The sequence below is a fragment of the Triturus cristatus genome, chromosome 8 (genome assembly GCF_964204655.1).
Source record: "Triturus cristatus chromosome 8, aTriCri1.1, whole genome shotgun sequence".
Classification (NCBI taxonomy): domain Eukaryota; kingdom Metazoa; phylum Chordata; class Amphibia; order Caudata; family Salamandridae; genus Triturus; species Triturus cristatus.
Window position 1 is genome coordinate 1,583,262,671 of NC_140591.1, and position 24,342 is coordinate 1,583,287,012.

A 24,342-nucleotide genomic window follows, 5' to 3' on the forward strand; every position below is an offset into this window, starting at 1 on the left:
AGTTGGTGCTTACATCACTTACTAAAGATATAGGTTTACTATATCTTGGGTCACTGCCCTTAAAACCTATAAGCCACCCCTATAGCAGGCCTTTGCAATCCTGAAGGCAGGGTGCATGGTTCTAAGTGAGAGGGTGCCCTGCAGCCTATGGAGTCCATTCTTCCAGGTTGTCAGTGAAGCAGCCATATACTACATAGAGAGGCATCACGTAATTACGCGATGACCATCTCGAAACCGGCTGCAATGAACCCCATCATATTTGGTATCAAACATGTTGGAATCATACCATCACACCATAAACGGTGTGGGGGTATGATTCCAAGCACTGGCAGAGCCCTCCTTTAGGCTCTCAGAGCCACCCTTCTATGCCCAGACAGAACAAAATGGTTGCTGCCGACCAGAGACCCATTTCTGCCCTCCTGCTGCTGAGCCAAGCTTGAGCATAGGAAGATGGAACAATAGACATCCTGTCACAAGGAGGTGTTACCATCTCCCAGACAGGATTTAGTGTATTGGGATCAGGTGGGTCGCTTGCCAGCGCCAGAAAGTCTGCATGTTGGGCACATTTGGTGTCCCTGTGCATACTCCAGCTCAAACCAGTTCTGGGTGCCATTAGCTCCAGCGTGAAACTGGACAAAGGACATGGGAGTAACCTCCCCCCTGTCCAGACTCTCCCCTGAATCGTCCCAACCCTTTCCCTAGGGTACTTAAGGGCTTAACTGGGTGTAGGTCCCGAGATTCTTCATGGGATAAGATTCAGAACTGACACCGCTGCACTTCTACCGTCTGAGCACTCTGGACTTCGTTTGGGCCTAACTTTTTCTCCCTTCCAGTCTGCTTCATCATCTGTGCCTGTGCACCATATAGGATCTGTGCAGGACCTGTGGAGCATCCAAACCACTTGAAGTCACTTCCCTGCATTCGCAGGCACCTCAACACTGCTGACTGGTCTGCTGATCCCGATCTCCTGCGGACTCCGAAGGGTTCAACTACACAGGTGGTGGTTTCCTATGTCCCTCGAGGCCCGAGCTATCCTGTCACCGAGTTTGAGGCCAGTATCCCTCGTGGGGGCTGCATTAACCGAACCCCTTAGCACCGTGTTCTTTTGCAAGTGCAAATGCTTGTTGGCAACGTTGTGACAAGTGTATTGGGCTCCAAGTAGCCCCAACCTCCGCCAACGTCTTCCACCAAGGTCTTCAGCTTCACCTCCTCATGGGCACCGTGGCCTGCTCCTTTGGTGAGCTGCTTGAGGTCCTCTCGCGACTCCAGTGCCTCCAGCCTGTGGGTCCATCTGAGAGTCACTTTTGTTTCCTTTGGGCTCCACTGCTTGCTTGGGGCCTTCCCTAACTCCCCTGCATGTGGTGGGTCCCCTGGACCTTGCTGGTCCCAACTTTGCACCTCCTTGACTTGGTGCATCGGTTGACTTTGCCAAGGCTTGTTGGTGCTCCCGCCGGACACCGATCCCTCAGTACTCGACATCTTTCGTGGGACAGCTCGTATTCGGGTCCTGGTCCTTCCCAGCGTCGCCTGGTCCTCGCAGCTGCAGAGTCAAGGTCATCGTCATCTTTCCTGAAGCACCCGACATCGGAGGTCATTCGTCTTCCAGGGCTCCTGGTCATTTCCGAGTGACATAGACCCTGTCCCCTCTGCTTTCAGGTACTCCTCTTCAAGAATCCATGTTTGGCCTCCCACGGACTCTTTCTCCTCTTCCGACAGCGGCACTTTCTTGAAGTGCTCCATTGGGTTCGACTGCGGTTTCTGACACCACTTCACCCCTATGCACCCGGCGTCCCTGGTGTAGGTAACGTGGGTACTAAGGTATCCAATGGGTCAGGTAACTCTCCAATCTTCTAACTCCCAAGGGGTTTCTTCAGGGTTCTTTGGGAAGGGTCCTTAATCTTTAAAAATGCAACTTGCACATAGAGTTGTACGGAGGACGCGGTTGTGTACTCACACTGCACACGCTCTCCCTATCTTGCATGGTTCTGTGGGTCCCCAGTGATTCTACGTCCTCTCGACATCGTCCTGACTTGAGTCGTGGTTCTTATACCAAATATATGGTTTGTTCCCCCGCCGGGGTCCACTTTGTATAACTTGCTATTTACTTCATTTCTAACTAAAGTATTGTGTGCATTGTGTTTATCTCCTTGTTGGAGATACTTGAACATTCTAGAGAGTACTGTGTAATAAATACATATTTTTATAAATACTTGGTGTGGTTCTTTTTCACTTAATCTATACAATAAGATTGCATTCTGGTAAAACAAGCTGCTTTACACTCCTTCTGGACTAAGCCTGAAGGCTGCTCTCTACAGCTACCACTTAGAGAGCTTTCTAAGGTTGTCTAAGACCTCTTTAATCACCATAAGGGTTGTCTGGACTGGTGCAAAGTGTCCACTTACATAAGGGTACATCATATACCAGGCCAGCTTCTCACACACACTGCTGATTATATTGAAATGGTTTGAAAGCCATTCAAAGACGACTGCCCGCTGATACAGTGATGAGCGTCACACGGATAGAAAGGTTGGGTGTAACAAGCAGTCGAACTGGGGCTTAATTTTTCAATCAAGAGAGTGGGATGGGAACAGTAGAGGGAGCAGGGAGAATAAGGAAATACAGAGAGGGAGAGAAAGAATCACCCATGCACTGCAATGCAAGGTCCTGACTTCATCAGTGGAAGGATACAACTCATCCAGTGAAAACGCATTGACCGCTGTGCCTCTGGAACCAAGCTGCACCTGACTGAAAAGCCCAACTAGGGCGAAACCGCTCTTCCGTTGCTTGTGTTCCCGGTTCGGGAAGAACCTGCCCTGGCAGCTGGGGTGAACTAGGCCTATTGGAGCAAAACCAAGGCTGATTTGCATATGGCTGATTCTAATCTGAGGTGGCAAAAAAGTCATGGACTGGGATGCGGCCTGAATAATTACCAGTGGCTGAGATTAATTCAAGCATTCCATCCATCCCTTTTAAGTATACTTCAGAAAAGCTCTTTGGGTGACAAACACAAGAATAGGGATGAAAGGCATTTCATCAGGAGCAGGGAACTGATATAGAATAGAAAGCCATTGAATCATGAGCAAGAGGTGGACCAAAGCCCACTATTAGTCTGTGTTGGATGTAATTGGCCTGTTGCCAACAGACAGCTAAAGCTGCCTTTAGTGAGACCTAGATCTAAAAGTGCATGCAATAAAATGTGCAATTGCTCTCTATTTACAGACATGGACTCAGGTAGTTGCAAAAGTCTATACCACAAGCCCAGAACTAGTTCCTTCTCACTTTACAATTGCTAATAATAACTCATCATCTATATTGTGCCACATCGTGGCCCGGTTAACAGTGACATTGCATTGTACTGTGGGGAGAATCTCTAATTCATACTGCTCATCTGAAGTAGTTTCCTCTTCTGACTTGTGCTCTCCTCTCTAAACATGTTAGAATTGGCCTACCCCATTTAATTTACTTGTATGTCCCTAGTATATAGTGCCACACGTACTGACGGCGGTAAAATAAATGCTGCTAGTGGGCTGCAGCACTCATTGTTCCACCCACTATTGTAGCCCTGTAAAACATTGAGTATCAAAAGGACTGGGACCAGTTTGTACCGCACAGGGGTCTCTTTGAAACCCTTTTTGGGACCCTCAACAGCTACGTTCGATCAATGGCATGTTATCCTGAACTGATGCTCGAGTAGCCGGTAACATCATTATTGGGCCTACCCTCCATCAGGTGGGGTTCTCTCAAGACAAAGAGACAATGTGTGATCCATTCTAGCTAGGTAGTGATCTAATATTTCCAATGCAACAGGAATTTATTAAAACATGGGCAGGGTTAAGGTTAAAAAAGAGAAGAGATGTGTCTAGTGAAATATAAGATGCCCCTCACTCAACATACATATCAGGTCAACATGTTTCCCCTACTTGCACCCATACGGATTGATGGCTTTCGTAAGGACCATTAGATTGGATGGATCCCTGTTCTGTAACAGTCAGGACACTATTCCCTGGCTTGGAATGTATCGGGGATGTTCACGTTGTCAGAGTGTTGGAGAAGACACTGTCCTCATCTGGAAGAAGAAAAAGGGAACTGTAACACATGCATATATTTACATATAGACTGTGCATTATTGTCAACATTACATACGTTCTTGGACTGTTGTTTGCCCGATTAATGGTCTACTAAGTTGTAATAAAAAAACATCACCATTTGTGTGTGTCAGTGGCATATGGTGCGGAAGAAATAAGTAGATAAGTTTTCCTTCATGAACTCTAGGAAAGCACTGCCCAGGGGTCTTTTGAGGCTATGAAATTTAAAAACAAAACACTCAGGTCATTTATTGTTTGAAGAGGGAAGATCCGACGCGTACGCGTAAGCTCTGTCAGAGACACATGCATCACAAATGGAGCACAGATATCACATGCATCACAAATGGAGCACAGATATCACATGCATCACAATAGAGCACAGATATCACATGCATCACAAATGGAGCACAGATATCACATGCATGACAAATGGAGCACAGATATCACATGCATCACAATAGAGCACAGATATCACATGCATCACAAATGGAGCACAGATATCACATGCATCACAAATGGAGCACAGATATCACATGCGTCACAAATAGAGCACATATATCACATGCATCACAAATGGAGCACAGATATCACATGCGTCACAAATGGAGCACATATATCACATGCATCACAAATGGAGCACAGATATCACATGCGTCACAAATAGAGCACATATATCACATGCATCACAAATGGAGCACAGATATCGCATGCGTCACAAATAGAGCACAGATATCACATGCATCACAAATGGAGCACATATATTAGGCAATTGAGAAGCCCAGTTACATGGACTATTTTTCAAGGGTATAATGGTTTTTGAAATTTGTAAATCGGCAAAATATCTGCTTTCTCTAGAGATGCGAAAGCCTAAATGCACAATCTCTAAGTGCGCTATTAAAATACGTTTTTCAAACATTGCATGAGGAAGAGAATTCGTAGACTCGTGAGGAAAATAAGTGCGGCGTTCTTCCACCTTATCGTGCTATCGGAATGGCCCCACAGGTTGCAGGGGGGCGGACTCGTTGCCCTCCTTAGAAAAATAAATGAGAATGGGTATTTAGTAAAACCAACAAGAGAAAACAGTTTTGTGACCGCTTAAGACGGGGACAAGCAGCGCCGCGCCGCACCGCAACGGACTGTGCACCTTACTCTGAGTGCAGACTCTCCGTACTCGCGCAGCCCCTCCCGTCCTCAATATGACTGGACGGGATGGGGGGAGCCCTTTTAATAATCACGCAGTACAGATGTGCACCGCTCTCCAGGTGTGGGTCCATGCTTGTGTCTGCATCAACATCAAAGGACACTGAAGACAGACTACAGAATTAACCAACGGATTTCTATTAACGTTACCTTACGGTTAAAAGTACTGGAACACCTTTTCTTAGCTTAGGTTATTTTAATTCTAATTTCAGTTTAATGGGTTGCAAGAGAATCTATAGCATGATGCTCTTTACGAAGGGGTGAGGGAATGTAATTGCTAAATCTAAAAGTGTGAAGGAGTCGGGATTTGAGCTGTGAGTCCGAATACTAGAGTTGCCAGAATTGAAGCTTGTTTCCTGTCGTGAAAAGAGAGGGCCTGCGTTCTTGTCCTTTCAAACCGATGTTTATACAGTGCTGTTGAGGGGCCACTACCGCTGTCTCATGGGTGTGAAGCTCGGGCTGATCTGTTTAAGTACAATGGCTTCTGTTTTGTAGCCAAATTTGTCTAATTGGAACAGTTTGTGCTCATGAATAAGTTATTTTATAGAAACTGAACCCACAGCTACTTTCGATCAATGGCATGCTACCCCCACTGATGTACCAGTAACCGGTAGCATCGTCATCGGGTCTACCCTCCACCAGGAGGGGGCCTCTCAGTACAAAGAAACAGTGTGGGATCCGCGATAACTTGGTGAATCCATGTTGAATGTTCTTTACACAATTAAAGACCTGAGTGTTTTGTTTTTATATTTCATAGCCTCAACAGACACCTGGTCAGTGCTTTCTTATAGTTCATAAAGAAAAACCGTATGGGCGCAAGTAGGCTGAGACAGGTTGACCTGATATGTATGTTGACGTGAGGGACACCTTATTATTCCCTAGACACGGCTCTTCGCTATTATAACCTTACCTGGCAAAACAGTAGGGCGGGTTGCATAGTATTCCAAAGGTAAGGCGTGTATATTTAGTGTTTTACATGTGCTGGCAGTGACAAAAAACTCAAAAGTCGGTTTTCACTGTGGCATGGCCGGATCACCCATAAGAAAAAACTGTATTGCACTATAACAACTTGTTGTGCCTAATTTCTATTTGGTAGCATCTAAAAAAATGATGGACTCATTTTAATATTAATTTAAAATCTAACTTAATAGTCATATTACTATTTTGGAATTGACACTTTTAGAAAGCTGTCAATTTCCTGCCTAAAGCAAAAGGGGCCTTCCTGCCAGTGTCAAATGACTGCTGATGTCGGTGGCTAGGATATGGGAGGTGCTTTTCTTCCTTGAGCATTATGGTCTGGGGGCTATGCCAAGCCCCTCCTTGAGTTTAAAGGATGCCTACCCTGTCACTGGCAGATGTAGCTCATACCTAGGCCTCCCTCCCTTTTGCCGTCCTAGACAACTTGACTCCAAACCCAGTGAGAGGGGTAGCTGCCCCAGAACTGGTTTGGAGTGACCACAGAGGAGGGTTTGACCATTATCATAGCCATACCTGTAGGTGGGCTTAAGGACCTCTGACCAGGAATGAGAACCTAGAATGGTTCTGTCATGTTTGATTTAAGAAAAGAGGGGTATTGTGGGGTGGTTTTCAGTACAGTAAAAAACTCAGGAATTGCAAAAGTGTGCAGAGCCACCCCTGGGAACTACTCCCCAACAGTTTTGGAAGTGGCTAGGACTTCCACCCACAGGCTGGCACTGGGCATAAATGTGGCATCCCCAGTATCGTCCTCAGAACACTCCTGGACCCGTGAAGAGTCAGAAAAAGGACTGCACTGCTGTCTGGATCCTGAAGGAAGATTGGATCTGTTTGCCTTGAACCCAGGAGTTAGTTGATTGACCTCCTGTTTGACCTGAAGGGACACAACAAGCTTCCAGAGGCCTCTCTCCAGAGCTGACCATTTCCATCTGGTCTTCCCTGGACCCTGCTGCTGTCCTCTGTTGGAGTGAGTCCTAACCCCCAAGAGGTGCACCCTATATCTTAAACCCTTGGCTGGTGTTAAACTATACTCCTCCTGTCCCCAAAACTGCAATAAGTGGGATTCAAAAGCTTTTTGCCAACCTTTTGCCTGAAGAACGCACAGAGATCACAATCGCCATTGAAGCCGCGGATTTCAAATTGCTGGTTGGCCTCACTTTGCCGGTCCACCCCAACGAAGGCGATCCGACTTCCAGAAAAGTCTTGACATAGAGAGCCTCATCGGCACTAGCACTAAGCCACATCCAATCGACGGTCTTTGCCCACTCAGAGCTTTCCCGCCTTTGTCGACGAGCACACCGAGACCCCACTCTCCAGCAGCCTGCCATCGTCAAGCCCCACGTTGGATCTAGCTAGCATCTTGCCCCGTCGATGACTTATTGATAAGCACTTTCTCTCAATAAAAGTTTCTAATTCATTAAGCAAGCGTTCCACTGGGACAAACCTGGTCCCTGTATCCGAACCATTCTCCATTGCTGTCAGGCTTAAGTTTTTACTTTGACCCGGTCTAGCGTGATCAGATATCTGCAGTTGACACTCTGTGCTTTTTGGTGCTATTCTTAATTCAAACTTTAAAATTTTTTATATTCCAGTCTACTTATTGGATTTTTAGTGTCATTTTAGTTATTTGAAATATTCTCCTTTCCGAACGGATTGGGGATATTTCTTGTGTTGTGTTTTCACTATATGACTGTCTGAGGGTTGTATAAATACTATACTTACTGCCTTTAAGTTAAGCCTGACTGCTTTGTGCCAAGCTACCAGAGGGATAAACACAGGTTTAATTAGTGACCTCGGTGGTTCACCCTGACAAGGATTGTAATTGTTTCTTGAAGTGGGTTCTCGCACCCTTGAACTTATACTCCAGTTTCTGACAGTGCCTGTGGAAATGCCATGGAGTCCATTGCTTTCACTTTGTGATTGCCTAAGTGGTCCATGCGTACAGTCGATTACGTAGCAATCGGCATCCCAGGCTGAATTTTCTTATGTGACAGATTTCCAGATAGACTAAAGTTTTTTTTTGTGTTTGCGCTCTATTGGAGAGGATATTTCTTGATATTTAAGGATACACACACTATACCTGACCAAACTATACCTGTAGTAGGAGAACCTCAGTGGTGCTGTTCCCATGTGCTCTGTGCATTTTTCAAATCCAAACTGATTGCTTTTTTAAAATAACTTCCTTAAACTACTTCTCATTTTTAAACAGGTAGTTTGCCCCACGTATCCTGTGAAAGCTGACATTACCTTCTTATGACATTCACATTATATAAAAAAAAAATCAAGGCAACCACCCGCCGCCCCCAGTATGCATTCAAGGCCTTCCCCTCTTCTGCTGTCCCCGGACTGCATGACGTCCTGCACATGCACACCTCGTTCACTGTATACCTGCCCATCCTTTCCCATTGACTCTGCTTACTTCCTTTACAGTTACACTTCCACCATGATACATAAGACAGGCAACCTCTAGAAGCATCACAGCTCTTGAAAATCTCAAGCTAATTAGGAGCAAGTGGAATCTCCCGTACACGCAATGCCAACATTTTGATGTCTGAGAGATACCATATGCGCTGCAGCTATGTCTTCATAATTCAAACCCTCGTTTTTCTTCCTAATGCCAGTCGATCTTGCTTTGCAGCCAAAAGCATGTCTACGTTTAGGGCAGATTTATCAACACTTTGCGCCAATGCAATGTCATCAAACGTGACGCAGACTGGTGCAAAGTGTTGTTTTGGGATTTACTTTCAAGTGCAAAACTTCTTTTATGTTGGAAAGTAACCCTAAAGTGGTGCAAAGTAGCGCTGTGCGCTGCTTTGGGCTTCCTTGAGTGAAGGGGCATCCCATGGATGGTATATAATCACTCCCACGCAGCCAACCATAGATGTTGACACAAGGCTATTTCTTTGGTAAAATCGAATAAAGTTTTACTGACTGACTGACACAAAGCCATTTTTACTAATATTTGTAGACAGGGCAATGTGCAAAAATTGTACGCTTGCTCAAGGCAGCTGTAAAGTTGGAGAGATAAAACAATTCTCCATCATTTTCAGATTTTGCACACATTTTGCACTGTGCGGTATATATACAGATTTGCAAAAGTATTAACCTATGTCTAAGCATAATATTTCGTACAGGAGTCTACCCTCACAGTATTCTACGCTGGACAGTAAACGACGAAAACCATTGCACCATGGCGCAAGGCTGTTTGCATTGAGCAAACGTCCTAAAGTGCACCTGTGCTGGTGGGGAGAGCAACAGCGTCATATTTTAGTAGATATGGTGCTGTCTTGCTTGCTTCCTTTCACACAACATCAGTTGATGTGCTGCATGACTTCTAAGTACATTTGCACCTTAGTGTGCAAAGGAGATGTCCCCTTTGATAGGTCCCTTAGTAAAACCATGTGTAGGCCCACCATCACAGGAGACCTGCCTAATGGCTATAATCCACACGGCCTCACATGAGCAAATCATTTACAACCTCCATGATCAATCCGATCTGTTCCTCCAAGTGTGGGCTCCCTTCTTAAAAACGTGGGGCGACAACGAAGAGAAACCTATGAGAGGGAATCTGATCCCGGCCACAGCAAGGTTGTGAGACGAAGATGTGTGAAACATGCCATGAGCGGCCGTCCCGTGCGTTAGTGCCACTCCTTCTCCCCCCTCTCCCACCAGCGCCTTCGCTGACACGGGCAAGTTCGGTACCAACCCCCTCCCCTCTACCCTTCCCCCTCCTCCACACAAACCCCATATAGCTCGGATGTGTACAGACTACCCTGTCCCCCGTCTCAGACCTCCCTATCCCCCCGATATTCATCCACACACCCACCCTGACATCGTTCTGATTTCCTTCTCCCCGCGCTGTTACCTTCCACATATCCTCCCACCCTTTCCTTTCTTCTTACCCTCTCACCCCTCCCTTCTCCTACTGTGCTATCAGTACTCATATAATTCTCATAACCCCGCCTCGACCTATCCTGATGCCCTTCACCCCTTCCTCCCCACTGCCCCCCTCCGCCTCCTATCCCCTGCCTCTTCTCTCCCTCCCCATCCCCCCAGCCCGGCACTGCAAACATGTGGGAACCCTGCCCCCATAGTCTGTTAGTCCAGGGATCTCAAGAACCATCCAGATACTGCCAAGCTTCCTTTACATACCCTATCACTTCACACGCCCAGGAGCCACTCTGCTCTCCGCCAAATGATCATACTCACACCTCTCTGGTCTTATTATGACTCCGCCATTAGTACTGGAGTAAATCCCCTTAACACCCAACCAGATTAAGGGGACCAACAGAGACACTCTTGTCTACATGCTCCCCTGATGCAGGAACCTCCCCCATTTGCCCCCCTCCACCTCCTCCCCTCACCCCCCTTTTATTTTATCTTACTTCCCCTATTGAATACTTCCTGACACTGATGTTTGTAAGGAGCATACGCCACACGAGTTGTTATTGAACCGTTTTCACGGCCATTGTATTTGCGTGGCCAATGCTATTGTTGCTGTATTGTTACTGTCATGATGCAGCTCCTTTAAACTGTCAATAAAGAAATATAACACGCAAAAAAAAAAAACATGGGTAGGCTACTCACGAACTGACTTTCTGTGCCCTTCCTCATCCCCTCAAGCATGTCTTCCAGGAAGCTCTTTATTTTAGGGTGATTAGGTGTGTGGTATCAAGTTCTCCTCCCCTTCAAAATATGGCCTGTGTTTATCAATGACATGTTGCCTTGCACGGGACAGAAAACATATATAGATAATTGTACATAGGGTATCATGCATTCTTTGCAACGTTGGTGGTTCTAATAAAGATTACATCCCACTGTTTATGACCTAGCTGTAATCCCATTTTTTCTCATGCTACTTAGAGTCATGCTTTGACCACTATCTCCAACTTCACCAATATTTGGTAAATTCATGTGATAGGTTGGGCCTAGTGTCCCTGGTCCTTAAGATATGTCTCAATTGCTGTGGGGCCCCCAGTGCCCCCCTGCCACACCATTAGGTGTAGCTCCTTGTTTATAGACACTCCTTCTCTGGTAGGCCAAATTCCTACCTAAGATCCTCTAGAGTTTTTGGTATCCTTTATGGGATAGATTTCACAAACAGATGCATGCCGCCTATTTCCACTCTTGAAAGACCCCGTTTGAAGTCTCGATACACCCATAAAAGGGTAACATGTGTGAGGGGTGTTGGGATGCCAAGGTACCTTCTCAGTAAATCCAGGTCCTTAAAATTGGGCTGAGAACTGATGATCAGTATAGATTTTTGCATCTTTGATATTTCGGGGTTCAGGGAACCTCCCAGATGGGTCTAACTGCCAAAGTTTGATCTGCCATGCACCAGCCTTTATCCATCTCTTACTTCATCGACTGTAACAGAAATTGGATTTGAGTAGCCTGCTAATAGTGATAGAATACATTACAATACACTAGTTCGAAGCCCACATTTCCTTTGAACTAGTGCATACTACTTCCTGCCCAGCCTTCATCTCCAATCTACTACGAGAACAGTACAGGATCTTTCCCTGACCTTAGGATCAAAGAGATGGTAATCCTCCAATTGATCCGAGTTAACTATTGTCAACTATTGTCTTTCCTTAAATGAGTGGACCGACTAATTAGTGGACCCAGTAATTTGTGTGAGAATGTCTTATAGAATTCTGCTGTGGCCTTACCTTGCTTGAGACCTTTGATCACAAGGGGGACTTTCTCTTTGGTTATTAGGCTATCCCTTCTCTCCAAGGCCTCTGAGGTCTAGTCAACAACTGTAAGAATTCCTCCTTAATGTTCCCCCACCCTAGGTCAACAGCTTCATATAGAGTGCTGTAATTCTGTTGGAAGGCCTCCAGTTATCGCTGTCCTTAATCACATAGCTGCTATCTGTATGTCTTGCCGAAGCAATTTAACTTTCCTCACTCAAACGTTTCGGAACTAAATTCCCCACTTTGTTGCCTGTTACCTACTTTATAATACTGCATATTTATGCATCTTAGGATATTTTCTGACTTATCCATTTTTATCATCCCAATTACCTTTCCAGCCACCAAGTCTTGTCTAAGCGTATTTAGCTGTGCTGTCATCTGCTTGAATCTAGATGATTTTGCTATAAAGTTACCTCAGAGCACAGCCTACTTCCTGACCCTTTGTACAATTGAGGTACTCTTGCTTTACCTCTTTTTTAAAATATTTTTATTTGCATTTTAATCAACCAAGAAACAAAGAGCATGTCACATTTGGTTACATTCGTGCAGATCTTGCATTCCCTCTTGATTGATCCTGACTATTGCTAGGTCTTTGAGTAGGTCCTCATTGAATTTCCAGCCCGAGTGCCTGCAATGCATGTCAGTCCCCACATTGTAAAGGTGCAAGAGCAGTCTGTGGTCTTACATCATGAGTGGAGAGAGGAGTTGGCCTAACGGCTAGGGCGCTCGACCTCAGACCTGGGTAACTGCGTTCGAGTCTCGGTAATGACGCTGAACATCCTGTGATTCTGGGCAAATCACTTAATCTCCCCGTGCCTAACAAAAAAATGAATGTGTGTCCTCATGTAACGTAACTGGTGCTATGTAAAGCGCTCTGATACCTGATTGGATTCGGGTCAAGTTCGCGCTATATAAAACTCTGCAAAAAAAAAAAAATGAGTGGGCCTTATGCAGCTGAATAGGTGCTTACCCGCTAGGACACGAGTACGATTATTCCTTGGTTTGCTCTGAACATAAACTTTACAAAGGTCTTGATGGCCTTGCCTTCTGTTCCCCTGGGGACTCCCTTAATGTAAATATTCTTCTTTCTGGAGACTTTTTCTAGGTCCTTTTGTTTTTCTTGGAAAATTATGATTTGTTTTTTCCAGAGCAAACAGCTGAGCCCTCTAGTGGTCTTGGTCGTCATGTGGCTTCTCCTCCGGTCAGTGTATATTTTGCCCAGATCAGATACTTCCTTCCAGATGTCCTTGAGCTCCTTTGACAGGTCACCCTCGACTGACAATTTCATCTTTGAGAACTGTAAAGATATGCTCCAGGAGTGTGCGTGTGACTAGTCTGCCACCACCCCAGTCGTTAACAACTATTTCTGTTTCTTTAAGCTGGTTTTCGTGGTTCCCAATCTGCTACATCCCTGTTTCATCATATCTTTATTCAGGGGGTCCTTTTTTGTCTTTGATAGCTGCCATCTCAGAATGACTAGCTGTAGGTGTTTTTGGATGGCTCGCTCTCTAAAGTTCACTTATGTGTATGTGTAGTCCTTTGAGTGGTGGGAAATCTATGGGAAAGAAATACACCACCTCTTGACAGGCTTGTGTTCTCCAACATTGTTAGGGTGCTCAGCCTCTGTTAGCTGACCCATCTACCATATCCTCACTCTAAACTCTCTTTTTATTCACCCTCACACTGCAGCCATTTGACTGGTTCAGAACTCAACGTGTAGTACCAGCAGAGAGGCGACCTAATATCTGAAGGTTCATACGATCAACTTTAAGAGCTTTGTGTAGTTTCCAGTGTCCCTGTCCAAGCCATAATATTATTTACCTGTAGCACAGGCCCCTTCCCATGAGCCTGTCCTACTGTGGCACTATTGACAGGTCAGGGTACATGTTGACCTTAATTCTTTACTTCATTCATGTAGACTACACTGGGACCTAGTAGGCTTCCCTTTATTGTTCACAATCGCAGGTCGTCTGAGGTGGACCCACCTCCTCATTTAGCCCCGTTTGACCAATTGTAAAGACGCTTCTTCAGTTGTAGTTTTCAGCATTAGATTTACTAACAGGTCAACAGTACAGGTAAAAAGGGCCCAGCAGATCCCACCAACTGCTGATCATCAATTCCTGTCTCTCCCATTACATTCCAACCCCCACATTCCAAATTGAATCATAAAATGTAAACCTAACCTTCCCCAGACCTTGAACAACACAACCTAAATAAAGTGTAAACCTATACCCCACTCCAATGTTCCCTTATTTTCTCACTGGGATATTCTCCAATATTCCATTCTTGCGTTCCTCTTTCCCTTATTAATTGGCCCCAAGGCTACCAACTCAGAACAAGGGAGCTCTCATTACGTGGGGCTGACTGAGCGCTCAGTCTGTGCCTGTTCAGTTCCCTGTGCTTTGGGACGCCTGCTTCCGATCATCAATGGCTCCTATTAATCACTACAATTTCCCTCAATATTTTGTAACTCTACTGTTTCTTTCCCCTTCTCACTTTGCACTTACCTTCAGGGCCTGCATTGTACTTCATCAATCACTGGGTTGTTCCCCATCCAGTGATGATCTGCTGTTGAGCCCCACTCTTAATATGGTAGACCTCCCCTGCCATGCCACTTCTGAGCAGCACCCTTCACCGCGCAGGCCCACCATGTGCAAGCTTGTAGTCATTGACTGCTGTGTGCCAGTGCTGAGTGACTCACCTACTGCTCCCAAGCTTGCTATTGCTGTTGCGCAGCCTTTCTCTCATTTGCCAGGGTGGTCTGTCCACTGCTTGGCTGTGGTTCGACTTCAGTGGTTGCTGCACTATTGTCTTTCCTCTTGTGGTGGGTACAATCCCCATTTTGCACTCCATGTCCTGGTCCACTGCCTCCAGGCCACCAACACCTCCTCCATGGCCACCTGTTTGTATCACAGTTCTGTTTGTATCGCAGTTCTATTTTAAGTAGAGGCATCAGAGGTGCTCTAATCAGCTTAAATTTGTGTGCCTGGAGCAGGGTAGTCTGATTAATTTCCTCTATTTACATTTAAAATGCATTCTTCTACACCTGTAGCGATTACTACATTGTCACGTTGAAAAGCTGTGTCAAGTGGTTCCAAATCTTAAATTGATGTAGGTTAAAACAGATGTTTAAAAATTATATAATAAAAAGCAGCAGAACAGTTGGACCCTCATTATGAGTGTCCCAGATAATGGCCTGGATCTTCCCACCCCCCTGACTTACTGATACTGTGAGAACACATAAATCCAGGTGTGAGGAAAATCCATCCCGCTATGAGTTGGAGTGTAAAGGTCCGCTAAGAAACGAGGAATTGTTGGGGGCTTGGTCATTCTGGGCCCAATGTTCTTGGTAATTCCTCATTTTCCCCAGACTTTCTCATGGATATTTTAGATGTTTCTAGCAGCCAAAATTTCAGTGTGAAATTAAAAAAACATATAATTCCCACTCGTAATGAGTGTGAATTATACGTGAATGGAATGAATAGACTAAATATACATTCAAAATGTTCTGTGGGTGGTCAGCAAACTTTTCAATATTTTATCATGCTTGCAATTCTATAGAATATTCCTACAGCATAGAAATATTGTTAGCAGTAACTTTTTCACTTTCATCTTTGCACGTTTTCTCAACTTACTCCATTGGTGTAGAGGTATTTAAAGTATGATGAATTTGACTAGGACCTCAGGTCGTAGAATTTTGGTGTGGATGAATTAAAAAGCACAAAAAGTAAAATTAAACTTTTCATCTTTCTAAAGCAGATGAAGATATGATGAACATTCCAAAGGCAAAAGAACATTCTGCGGTATATTCTATGAAAGTGGGGCATTGTGAACTCTCCGAACAGTCAACACGTAAAGGTGTGTTGAACACCGAGACCAGACAACACCAATTGTTTAATTCTGAGCAGGTTCAACGTGATGGGAAAGAAAATATCTCAGACTGTGTAGTAAGCTTCAATAACCAGGTGCCCCAAAAAGGATCAGAGAGAATGTTGGCAGTGGAGAGACTTTGCACACCAGTGGGCTATGAAAAACGTGTTCCTGAAAAGTTACAGCTTGTTAATTCTGAAATTCAGGCATCTGGTGAAATGCACCTTGCCAAAGAATTTGAGAAATCAGACAACAGTAACAATCCGCAGAATAAAAAGCAGCTTGAATATACTGGAATATCCACGAACACAAAAGAAATTGAAAGTCCTGTTATCAATCACATGGTGAACCCTTCAGAAATAGAAGTAGAATTGCAAGGTAGAAAGCCCGTGTGTGAAAAAAGCTACTTATTTGAGCGTTCTCAGAAAAATCAGCGACGAGTCTACACAGGCGTGGGACCATTTAACTGTAGCGGCTGTGGGAAAAGCTTCAGGTGGCGGTCACACTTTATAGCACACGAGCGGATTCACACAGGAGAAAAGCCTTTCACCTGCGGTGAATGTGGGAAAAGATTCCGATGGAGCTCGCAGTGGATAGACCATGAGAGGTCCCACACTGGAGAACGGACGCATTTGTGTGCAGAGTGTGGAGAAACTTTTCATCATAGTTATGCTTTACAGCGGCACCAGCGAATTCACTCACAAGCGATCAAGCCTCAGCGTCTTGACGCCGACCAGCGTTCTGTCAGTGCTCCATGCGTGGAGGACCTGCAGACTCTAGCAAGAGAAAAGCCGTATGCATGCACTGACTGTGGGAAAAGGTTTAAGCTTCTTGATTCTTTGGTTATCCATCAGCGGAAGGTTCACACTGGAGAGCGACCATACACCTGTACTAAATGTGAGAGGAGCTTCATTAGGCGGCATCAGCTAAGAGCACATCACAAAATGCACAGAGGCGAGCGCCCGTACCCGTGCTCCAAGTGTGGGAAATACTTCAGGGGCAGATCACAGCTGATCGGACACATGAAGACTCACACAGCAGACGTAAGTCTCATTTTTTATTCATTTAATTGTATTTATTTATCATATTTTGTAGAGTGCAGATTTAATATACAAATTGAACAGATCCAGGGATATTTTTAATGATTACACAGTGGGGTACATCAGATGGTAAGGAGTATTTTAAGCTTATAGTGAACATATGAGATGAGCACATAATTTGGTGCAGTCAGATAGTAAGCAGTGTTTAAATCCTATACTGTATGAAGGGCTATTCTAAATGTCTGTTCTCAATCAACATGTTTGGATTCAAAGGTTTCAAGTATTTCAATGGAGCATGTATTTTCGGGCTTAATTTTGAAAATTGACATGGGGGAAGCATGTCTTATTTGGATGGGTACAGAGGCCCATTTCCTTGGATTTTCCCTTGAGAAGGAACAGTTAAAAGAGTGTTTTTTCTTAAATTATGGAAGTTCGATGGTGAGGGTGTTTGAGACTACAAAGACCTTCAGGTTTGTTAAGCTTCAGTCTTTGAACAGATCCCATTTGGATAATGTTTATGTAAAATAGTCAGGCCCAGATTTACTAGATTATCACGCGGCGCTGTGCAGCATCCACAAATGCTGCGCTGCGTGAGAAGGAGAGAACATTAGAGAGCCTTATTTACAGAAATATGGCACTCTTCTGCTCTCTCACTAGCGCCGGCGCAGAAATGTGCTGCTGTGTGCCTTGTACACACCTTTGCACCCTAGTACAAGGGAGTTTTTGTGAGTCTATCATGGGTTTCGTACTGGAAAGGTACCCTTCTATTACAAAATACTATGCTTGGACTTACTTTAAACTTTCCCCCATTTTGTATGTTGGCTGTACAGTGCAGCACACCTAGAAAGGCGGACAAGGAAGGAGAAATTAAAGCATTTCTCCTTCCGAGCGCCTATTTGAAAAGGGCGCAGTTTTTTGCCGAAAAACCCTGTCTACTGTTTTAAGTAAATAGGGGTTTGCAACAAAAACATTGGGTTGGTGCATGGGAATGCCCATGCACCACCCATGGAACACACCCTTGGCGCCGAGTGATGCAAAGCAGCACTATGCGTTGCTTTGTGTTACTTTCATGTGATTTTTCAGCGCTTAACAGTTTTTGCACTGGAAAATAAATAGATTTTTTTTAAAACACTTCGTAAAATCTTAGTAAATATACCTCTCAGTGTCTATAGGAATGACAATTGTGCACAGTACTGATCTGAATTTATTGAAGTACATCATCGGGGCAACTCAGTGCTTGTTATATTGGCTAAGCGTGTGCATTAAAATGATCAGTCAACTGGGGAAATTCTGCCCTATGAATGTAACTGTTAAACCAGCCATTGGTCAGTATTAAAATTTGCCTCCAGATAGGAAAAGGTTATCCAGTACATAGACTCAAAACTTCAGTTCTCGTTGGTAAAATGTCCATTTCACACATCACCATTTCTGACTTCAGCTCTGGAGTAACATTTGTGGGGATTACTCCCTTTGTAAAGTGCTTTTTTTTTTTTTTTTAAATCTGTTTTTATTGTTTTAAAAACAAGAACATTCTTTGGCAAATGACACAATAGGTAAGCAGAGAGTTGATAGCATAGGCAAGGGAGCACCCCGCGACAGAACCCATAACTACTGCGTCAGGACTTGCAATCAGGCTTGTGTGTGAGCACTGTCCCCAGCGGAGCCAACCACAGTCTCTTTGACAGTCTCGTAGTAGTCTCAACAGGAGTAACAGTATTAACCGTACCTCGGCTAGGTTCCGTGTCCCTTTGTAAAGTGCTTTATATAAGAGCAGTCACTGATGCTACAAGGAGTCCATACCAATGGCAGATATGCACCAAACAAATGCTGGTAACATAACAGCATAACTCTATTGCCATCTTTTGTTTTTTTACTTGGTGTTGTTAATCCTTCATTGAGCTGCATGTCCCATTAACTATTATATTTAGTTTCTCCTTTTCAGAAAATGGAATAACAATACTGTGAATTTGATGGTGAATCAGAGCAGAGCATACAATGGTACTGCTGTAGGCAGATCTGTATTTGATGTCTGTTGAATAATTTTTCGGCACCCTCAGCTCGCATCCTAGGCTTATCTTGACCCATGCATTGTCGATACCAGGACTGATTTCTTTCATTCTTCTTTTGTAACCCATCTTTTCTACATCCCACACTTAATTTGTAGTTTGCTTAAGCGTCCTAACCATACTTCCTGTTATTCACATAGCTTTCTGCTCCCACACCACCTTGCTTGTTTCTCGCTATGCCAAAATAGTTCTTTCAACGAAATGTCTCTGGCAGTGTATGTTTGAGAAAGAGGAGAAATTAATCAGAAAATGGGGATTTGTGACTACAGTGATAACTAGCAGCTCTGTCTTGCGCCTGCAGCATGCTTATGCTGAGATGTGGGGAGTAGTTTTGTGCTGTAGGTATTGAAACTGCTGGGGCACTGGCCAAGGGTAAATAAAGGCTGGGAGAATGGCAACAGAGGGAGACAGTACAATCAAAGAGGAACAAAGCAAAGCAAATAGAGCTTAATTGGAATGTTGTCATCTATACAGTTGCCCTGTGTTGCGGCAGTGGTTAGAAATACCTACTGAGAACTGTTTGAGACCTGTCCTTTAAAAAGGCGTGTTCTTCTGCCAAGCCTACGCACATTTAAAGAGAAGAGAAACAGTGCATGTGAATGAACCAAAGATCCTAGAGGGTTCTCTGTTTTCACCTTCAGCACAGATCCGTACTTTCGCCCAATCTAAGTCTCACACTAACTCTGCCCAGCACGAGTAAAAGAAGTACAGAAAGGAGAAGGAACGTAAGGCGAAGTGCCCACCATGCTTCTGAGGTACCCATTCCTAGATCTGGTAGTGAGTTCTCTTTTTAAATCAGTCCCTTGGCAATGCCCCAACCAAGTAATTGGCAGCGAATGAACTATTTGGCTGTAATTGACTCCCATAGAATCATAGATCTCAAGTACACATTCTTCTGGTCACCCTTTCAAAGGGGCTGTTGTGGACACTACCCAACGGCCTCAGCTTAAGAATTTGTGCTTCCTATTGACAGAATTCTCATGGTCTTGTACTACAGATTCTGAAAACAGGTCTCACAAGCCACCTCCACAGCTTTCAGACTCGCCTCAGTATTAGACCCGTCCCACCCACAAGTTCACGATCCACACATGGAGATGCCCCATGTATTTAAGCTGCCTCCTTAACTTTTCATTTGAAAATAAATTCTTCCCTACAAAAGCTCTTTTGAACCCATTTTACTTCTTATCTCTTAAGTTGCTTTCATGGCTGCATCCTGTGCATGAGAATTGGTGTTCTCCCAGCACTCACAGCTTCTGGATCACACATTATTTTAGGTGCAGAACACTCGGGGTATCTTTGATGTCTGTCTGACGTTCACCCTTTAGTACCTTCAAGCATGCAGAGGTCCTGTTTAGTAAGTGCCATATAAGTGGGTGAAAAAGTCAACATTGTGCTGCCAGTCTTACCCTCTGTGAAGATTCTAATCTGTCCCATATAGAGAGGCAGGGGAAATTTAGCACTAAATTTGCCTTGGGCCCTGCCTCTTCGGAAGCATGAAGAGCTTAGGCTGCAATCAGTGAGAATAAAATCACAGACTAGGCCCAGAAAAGCACTAGAATCTAAGATGCAGGCAATGGTTGAATATCCAATCATAGTCTGACCATTGCTCCTCCTCAGGCACAGAGATAAAGTCTCCACAACAGCAAGAGATCAAGGCATTGCCCCAGCATGTGAGTCTGTCTGATCTGACGGTGCAAACAACCATCCAGTGCATGTCTTCACTTCTGTTTTCATCCCGGCCTAGCTTCCCTCTGGTTAGTATCTTTGCAAACTTGATTCATGCAGTCCCCAGCTCACCTCCGATTTTCTCCATCGTCTTCACATTTTGAAGGGTCTTCACGGGATGCTTCCTTCACTTCACATTCCTCCAGGGCACCGCTCCGGTCAGGCTTATTCTGCCTCCAAACTACACTTTCTGATAGCAACAGGCCTCAGGCTTTGGTGACCACCTCCTCAGTGCCCTCTCTCTAAATTGTGTTATGTGTAGCCTATGGAGCAACTCTCGAGCCCTCCACAGCACCCTCTGGCAGAGACTGCAAGGTAGGGACAAGAGCTGCGAAGAGCTCAAAAGGCACGTCCCCTCTCCTCGCTAGGTAACATCTTATCCTGTGGCTGGACATCCCTCAATGCCTACTCAGGGAGCAGATCCTCACCATCGGAACCTGTGGTGCAGCCAAACCCATCACCAGGACCCTTCACTAATCCGATCACCAGTGACCTCTGCGCTGAGCTCTCCAACCACAAACATCACCAGAGATAGGTAGCAGTGAAGCTCAAATGTGAGGCATATTCCCATGTTGATTCCATAGCTCTATTCCACCACAAACCCTTCCACACCCTCTGCTCCAGAAGTTCATACTGTCTGTACCGAAACATGGTTATTCTATGCTCTGATCTCATTCTTCTTTTTAATTGGTGGTTTCTGTCTGACTTTTATATGAATCAAGAGGTTATCGTGCTTGTGTTTTTTAAACCATAGGTCATGTGCTGAAGAGAACTTCAATAAACTAGATGTGCTAAAGGAATGCAAGGTTCAAACTGCAGACAGTCCAGAAAACTGCACACTCTTATCCTATACTGGCAATTCTGTGAAGTTCAATGGGTTCTTGTCTTTGAAATTATTCCAAATTAAGTAAGGCAATAACTATGTATGTATGTACTAATAAATGACATACATCTTAATTGAATACTATTATAGAGCAGCCACTTGACCTTCGTCTTGTGCTATTGTACACAGTAGCCTCTGAAAACCTCAGCCAAAGTATATTATTCTCTATTTGACCATAGTGCTCTCAACAGCATAACTGCGTAAACCTTGATTTAAGTCTGTGCCTTTCCCAATTCCCAGTATTCTTCTTGTGGAGAAGTGTGGCTCAATGATTAGAGCGGCAGACCCTGATGCAGAGGTCTAGCCCGGGACCAGGGTTCAATTCCTCTCCTCGGCGGGTCTTGGGCTCAAAATTCCACGGACCTGATAATTCTCGCCTCGGTGCCATTCCAATCATGGAGTCCCACTCTGCAACTCTGGGCAATAGCTTGCTTAATCTCCACAATGGCCCCACAACACTAAGGATGCCTGGCCTCCAGCTTGGGGGTGCCCAGGAGTGGACGCCTCACAGGGAAAGCCAGGATGGGTTCCACAGCGGTATTCGTACAAGCGCCTTGAGACCCTTGCGGGTGAGTAGTGCGCTATACAAGTATCAATTTACATTACATTTACATTACATTACATTACATTACATTACTTCTGTATTTGAGTCCTTTTCTATGACTTCAGAATGATGGATAGACAGATTTAAGGGTAAGCGAAGATGAATATTATACCATGCACGCTTTTAGTACATAGACCCTTTATTGTGAGAAAAGCACACACCAACATCATTGGCCTGTAAGTTTATGGATCAGCCGGTGTTTGCTTAAGGACAAACCTTTTTATTCAGGAGACGCACAAGAAGGGTCTGACCAGTCATGTACGATGGAAACATATTGTGCATCAGCTGCAGGAAATGCACAAGAATGGGCTGCCTGGGCATAGAGAAAGGAAACATGTGGTATCTGCTGCAGAAGATGGACCGGAATGGGCTGGTCTGCCATATAGAAGGAAAACGTGTGGTATCAGATGCAGGAGATGCACAGGAAAGAGGTAGATGACTGTGAGGGAGTCTCCGGGGGTGAACCCGCTAATAATGGAAGACTTTCGCAATGTGCGTCGTTTAGCCCTTACCTTAGCAAAGAGAAGAACTTCCCCGGCACAACATCTCTAATGGACGCCTCTTCCCTCCTCCCACAGAACGTCGGAACTAACCCGGAAGTGATCGGGCATCAGGAAGGCGGGACGGGAAGCTGTATAGGCCAATCAGGAACGTCGGTAGAAGGCTGGGACCAGCAGAAAAAGGGAAGAGACACGATAGGCGTGCCAGCAGAGGAGACCCCGGAACCAGAGGATCGAGAGACCGAGACGCTGTCCAGGAACAACGCCAGAGCAGGGGAAACAGAAGAGGACGCCCTCGAGACGTGGACCGAAGAGTGGTGGATCCCGGAAGACGTACAAGCCGCCACAACTCAGGAGAGTTGTGGCTCCTAGCGGTACGTAAAACCGGGCAGGGGATCTTAGGGAAGGGGAGAGGAGCTGTAAAGGCAATAGGGGGTTGACAGGTTTAAAAGCACTTTCTGTTGGCACCCCGGTTTTTGGCCACCAATACTGCACCTAGCCTGTCTTACCTCAAGTTTTCATATAGACCCTACGCACTCCCCTTCACCTGACCTCCCTTATAAAACCACGCATTCCTATTTTTTTACATTTTTCAAGTGGCATGGTGACGGTATTCCCATTCAAAGTAGAACCCGATATTAACCGCTACTTTTCTTTTTTTGGGGGGGGGGAGTCTACTCTGGGATCCCAGTGGACCTCTAGAAACCCGTAATAGGTTTCTCGGCCTTCAAATAAAGGAAACACCTTCATCAAGTTCATCCAAGACCTGGGAAGACTGCCTACTCCCTGCCATCTATCATTCTGAACCCTTTCAACTATGTGCCATTTACTCAAACTGAGTTGTCTTGTGTTTTCAGACTGTGACATATACTTGCAATAAACACCACTATTGAACACATACGGCCTCCTCGCTTCTGCTTTCAACCATCCCTCCGACAATGACCATGTTAGAAGAAAACATGTATGGTATCATCTGCAGAAATGTCCAAAACTCAGTTTTTTCAAAGGACTATTATCTACTGTCCACTTGGTCCTAGACCAAATTTTTGCCAGGAGATTAGCAGTCTGCTGGAGGCCAACATTCTGTTTAGTGACAATACGGTCCCTTGGCAATTTTAATTTTCATCTTGATGCTCATTCAGACACTGATAAAGCAGCTTTACTTCAAACTATGTCATCTCTTGACCTATCTCAATTGGTGGAAGGCCCTACGCACCGGTCAGGTCATACCTTGGATGACATTTTCTCTAATAACTCATCATTTCATGAACCAATTGCTCGGCCGATCTGGACGTATTTGTTCAACTACTAGAAGACTCTCATCCTGGCTTTTTGGAAGACACTGGCATAGTGGTCTTTCAGTATACACGCTGGATAGACACCCTTGCTCGCTTCATGGCATAAGGAGAAACAACATGTTTGCGGCATATGAGCTGTAGATCATATACTGTTTGCATAGATCGCCATCTGGTGTTGGGCTTGGATGTTTGCACTTTGTTTTTGTCTTGGAAGAAGTCTTTTGTAGTCACGGGATAGGTGACTCCTCCTTAGGACGATAGTGCGCATGGGCATCGACTCCATCTCCAGATTGTTTTTTTCCACCATCAGGTTCGGATGTGAATTGCTGCGCTCCGGGTCGTGTCGTATTCGATCCCCCTTCGCCGCGCAATCCCTCACTGCTCGACGGTATTGTTT

The 24,342-nt window shown here is 44.9% G+C and overlaps 1 protein-coding gene across 9 annotated transcripts in view; it reads left to right on the top strand.

Annotated features, from left to right (window-relative positions):
- Nucleotides 1–24,342, top strand: part of LOC146806245 (uncharacterized) — a 381,111-nt gene that overhangs the window by 304,121 nt on the left and 52,648 nt on the right. For 8 of the 9 annotated variants that reach the window (XM_085623495.1, XM_085623496.1, XM_085623497.1 and 5 more), the window contains one exon: nucleotides 15,716–16,872. In XM_085623495.1, coding sequence (XP_085479621.1) covers nucleotides 15,716–16,872 — 1,157 coding nt within the window. The remainder of the gene's footprint in view (nucleotides 1–15,715; nucleotides 16,873–24,342) is intronic. The other variant, XM_085623494.1, reaches the window with a different exon arrangement.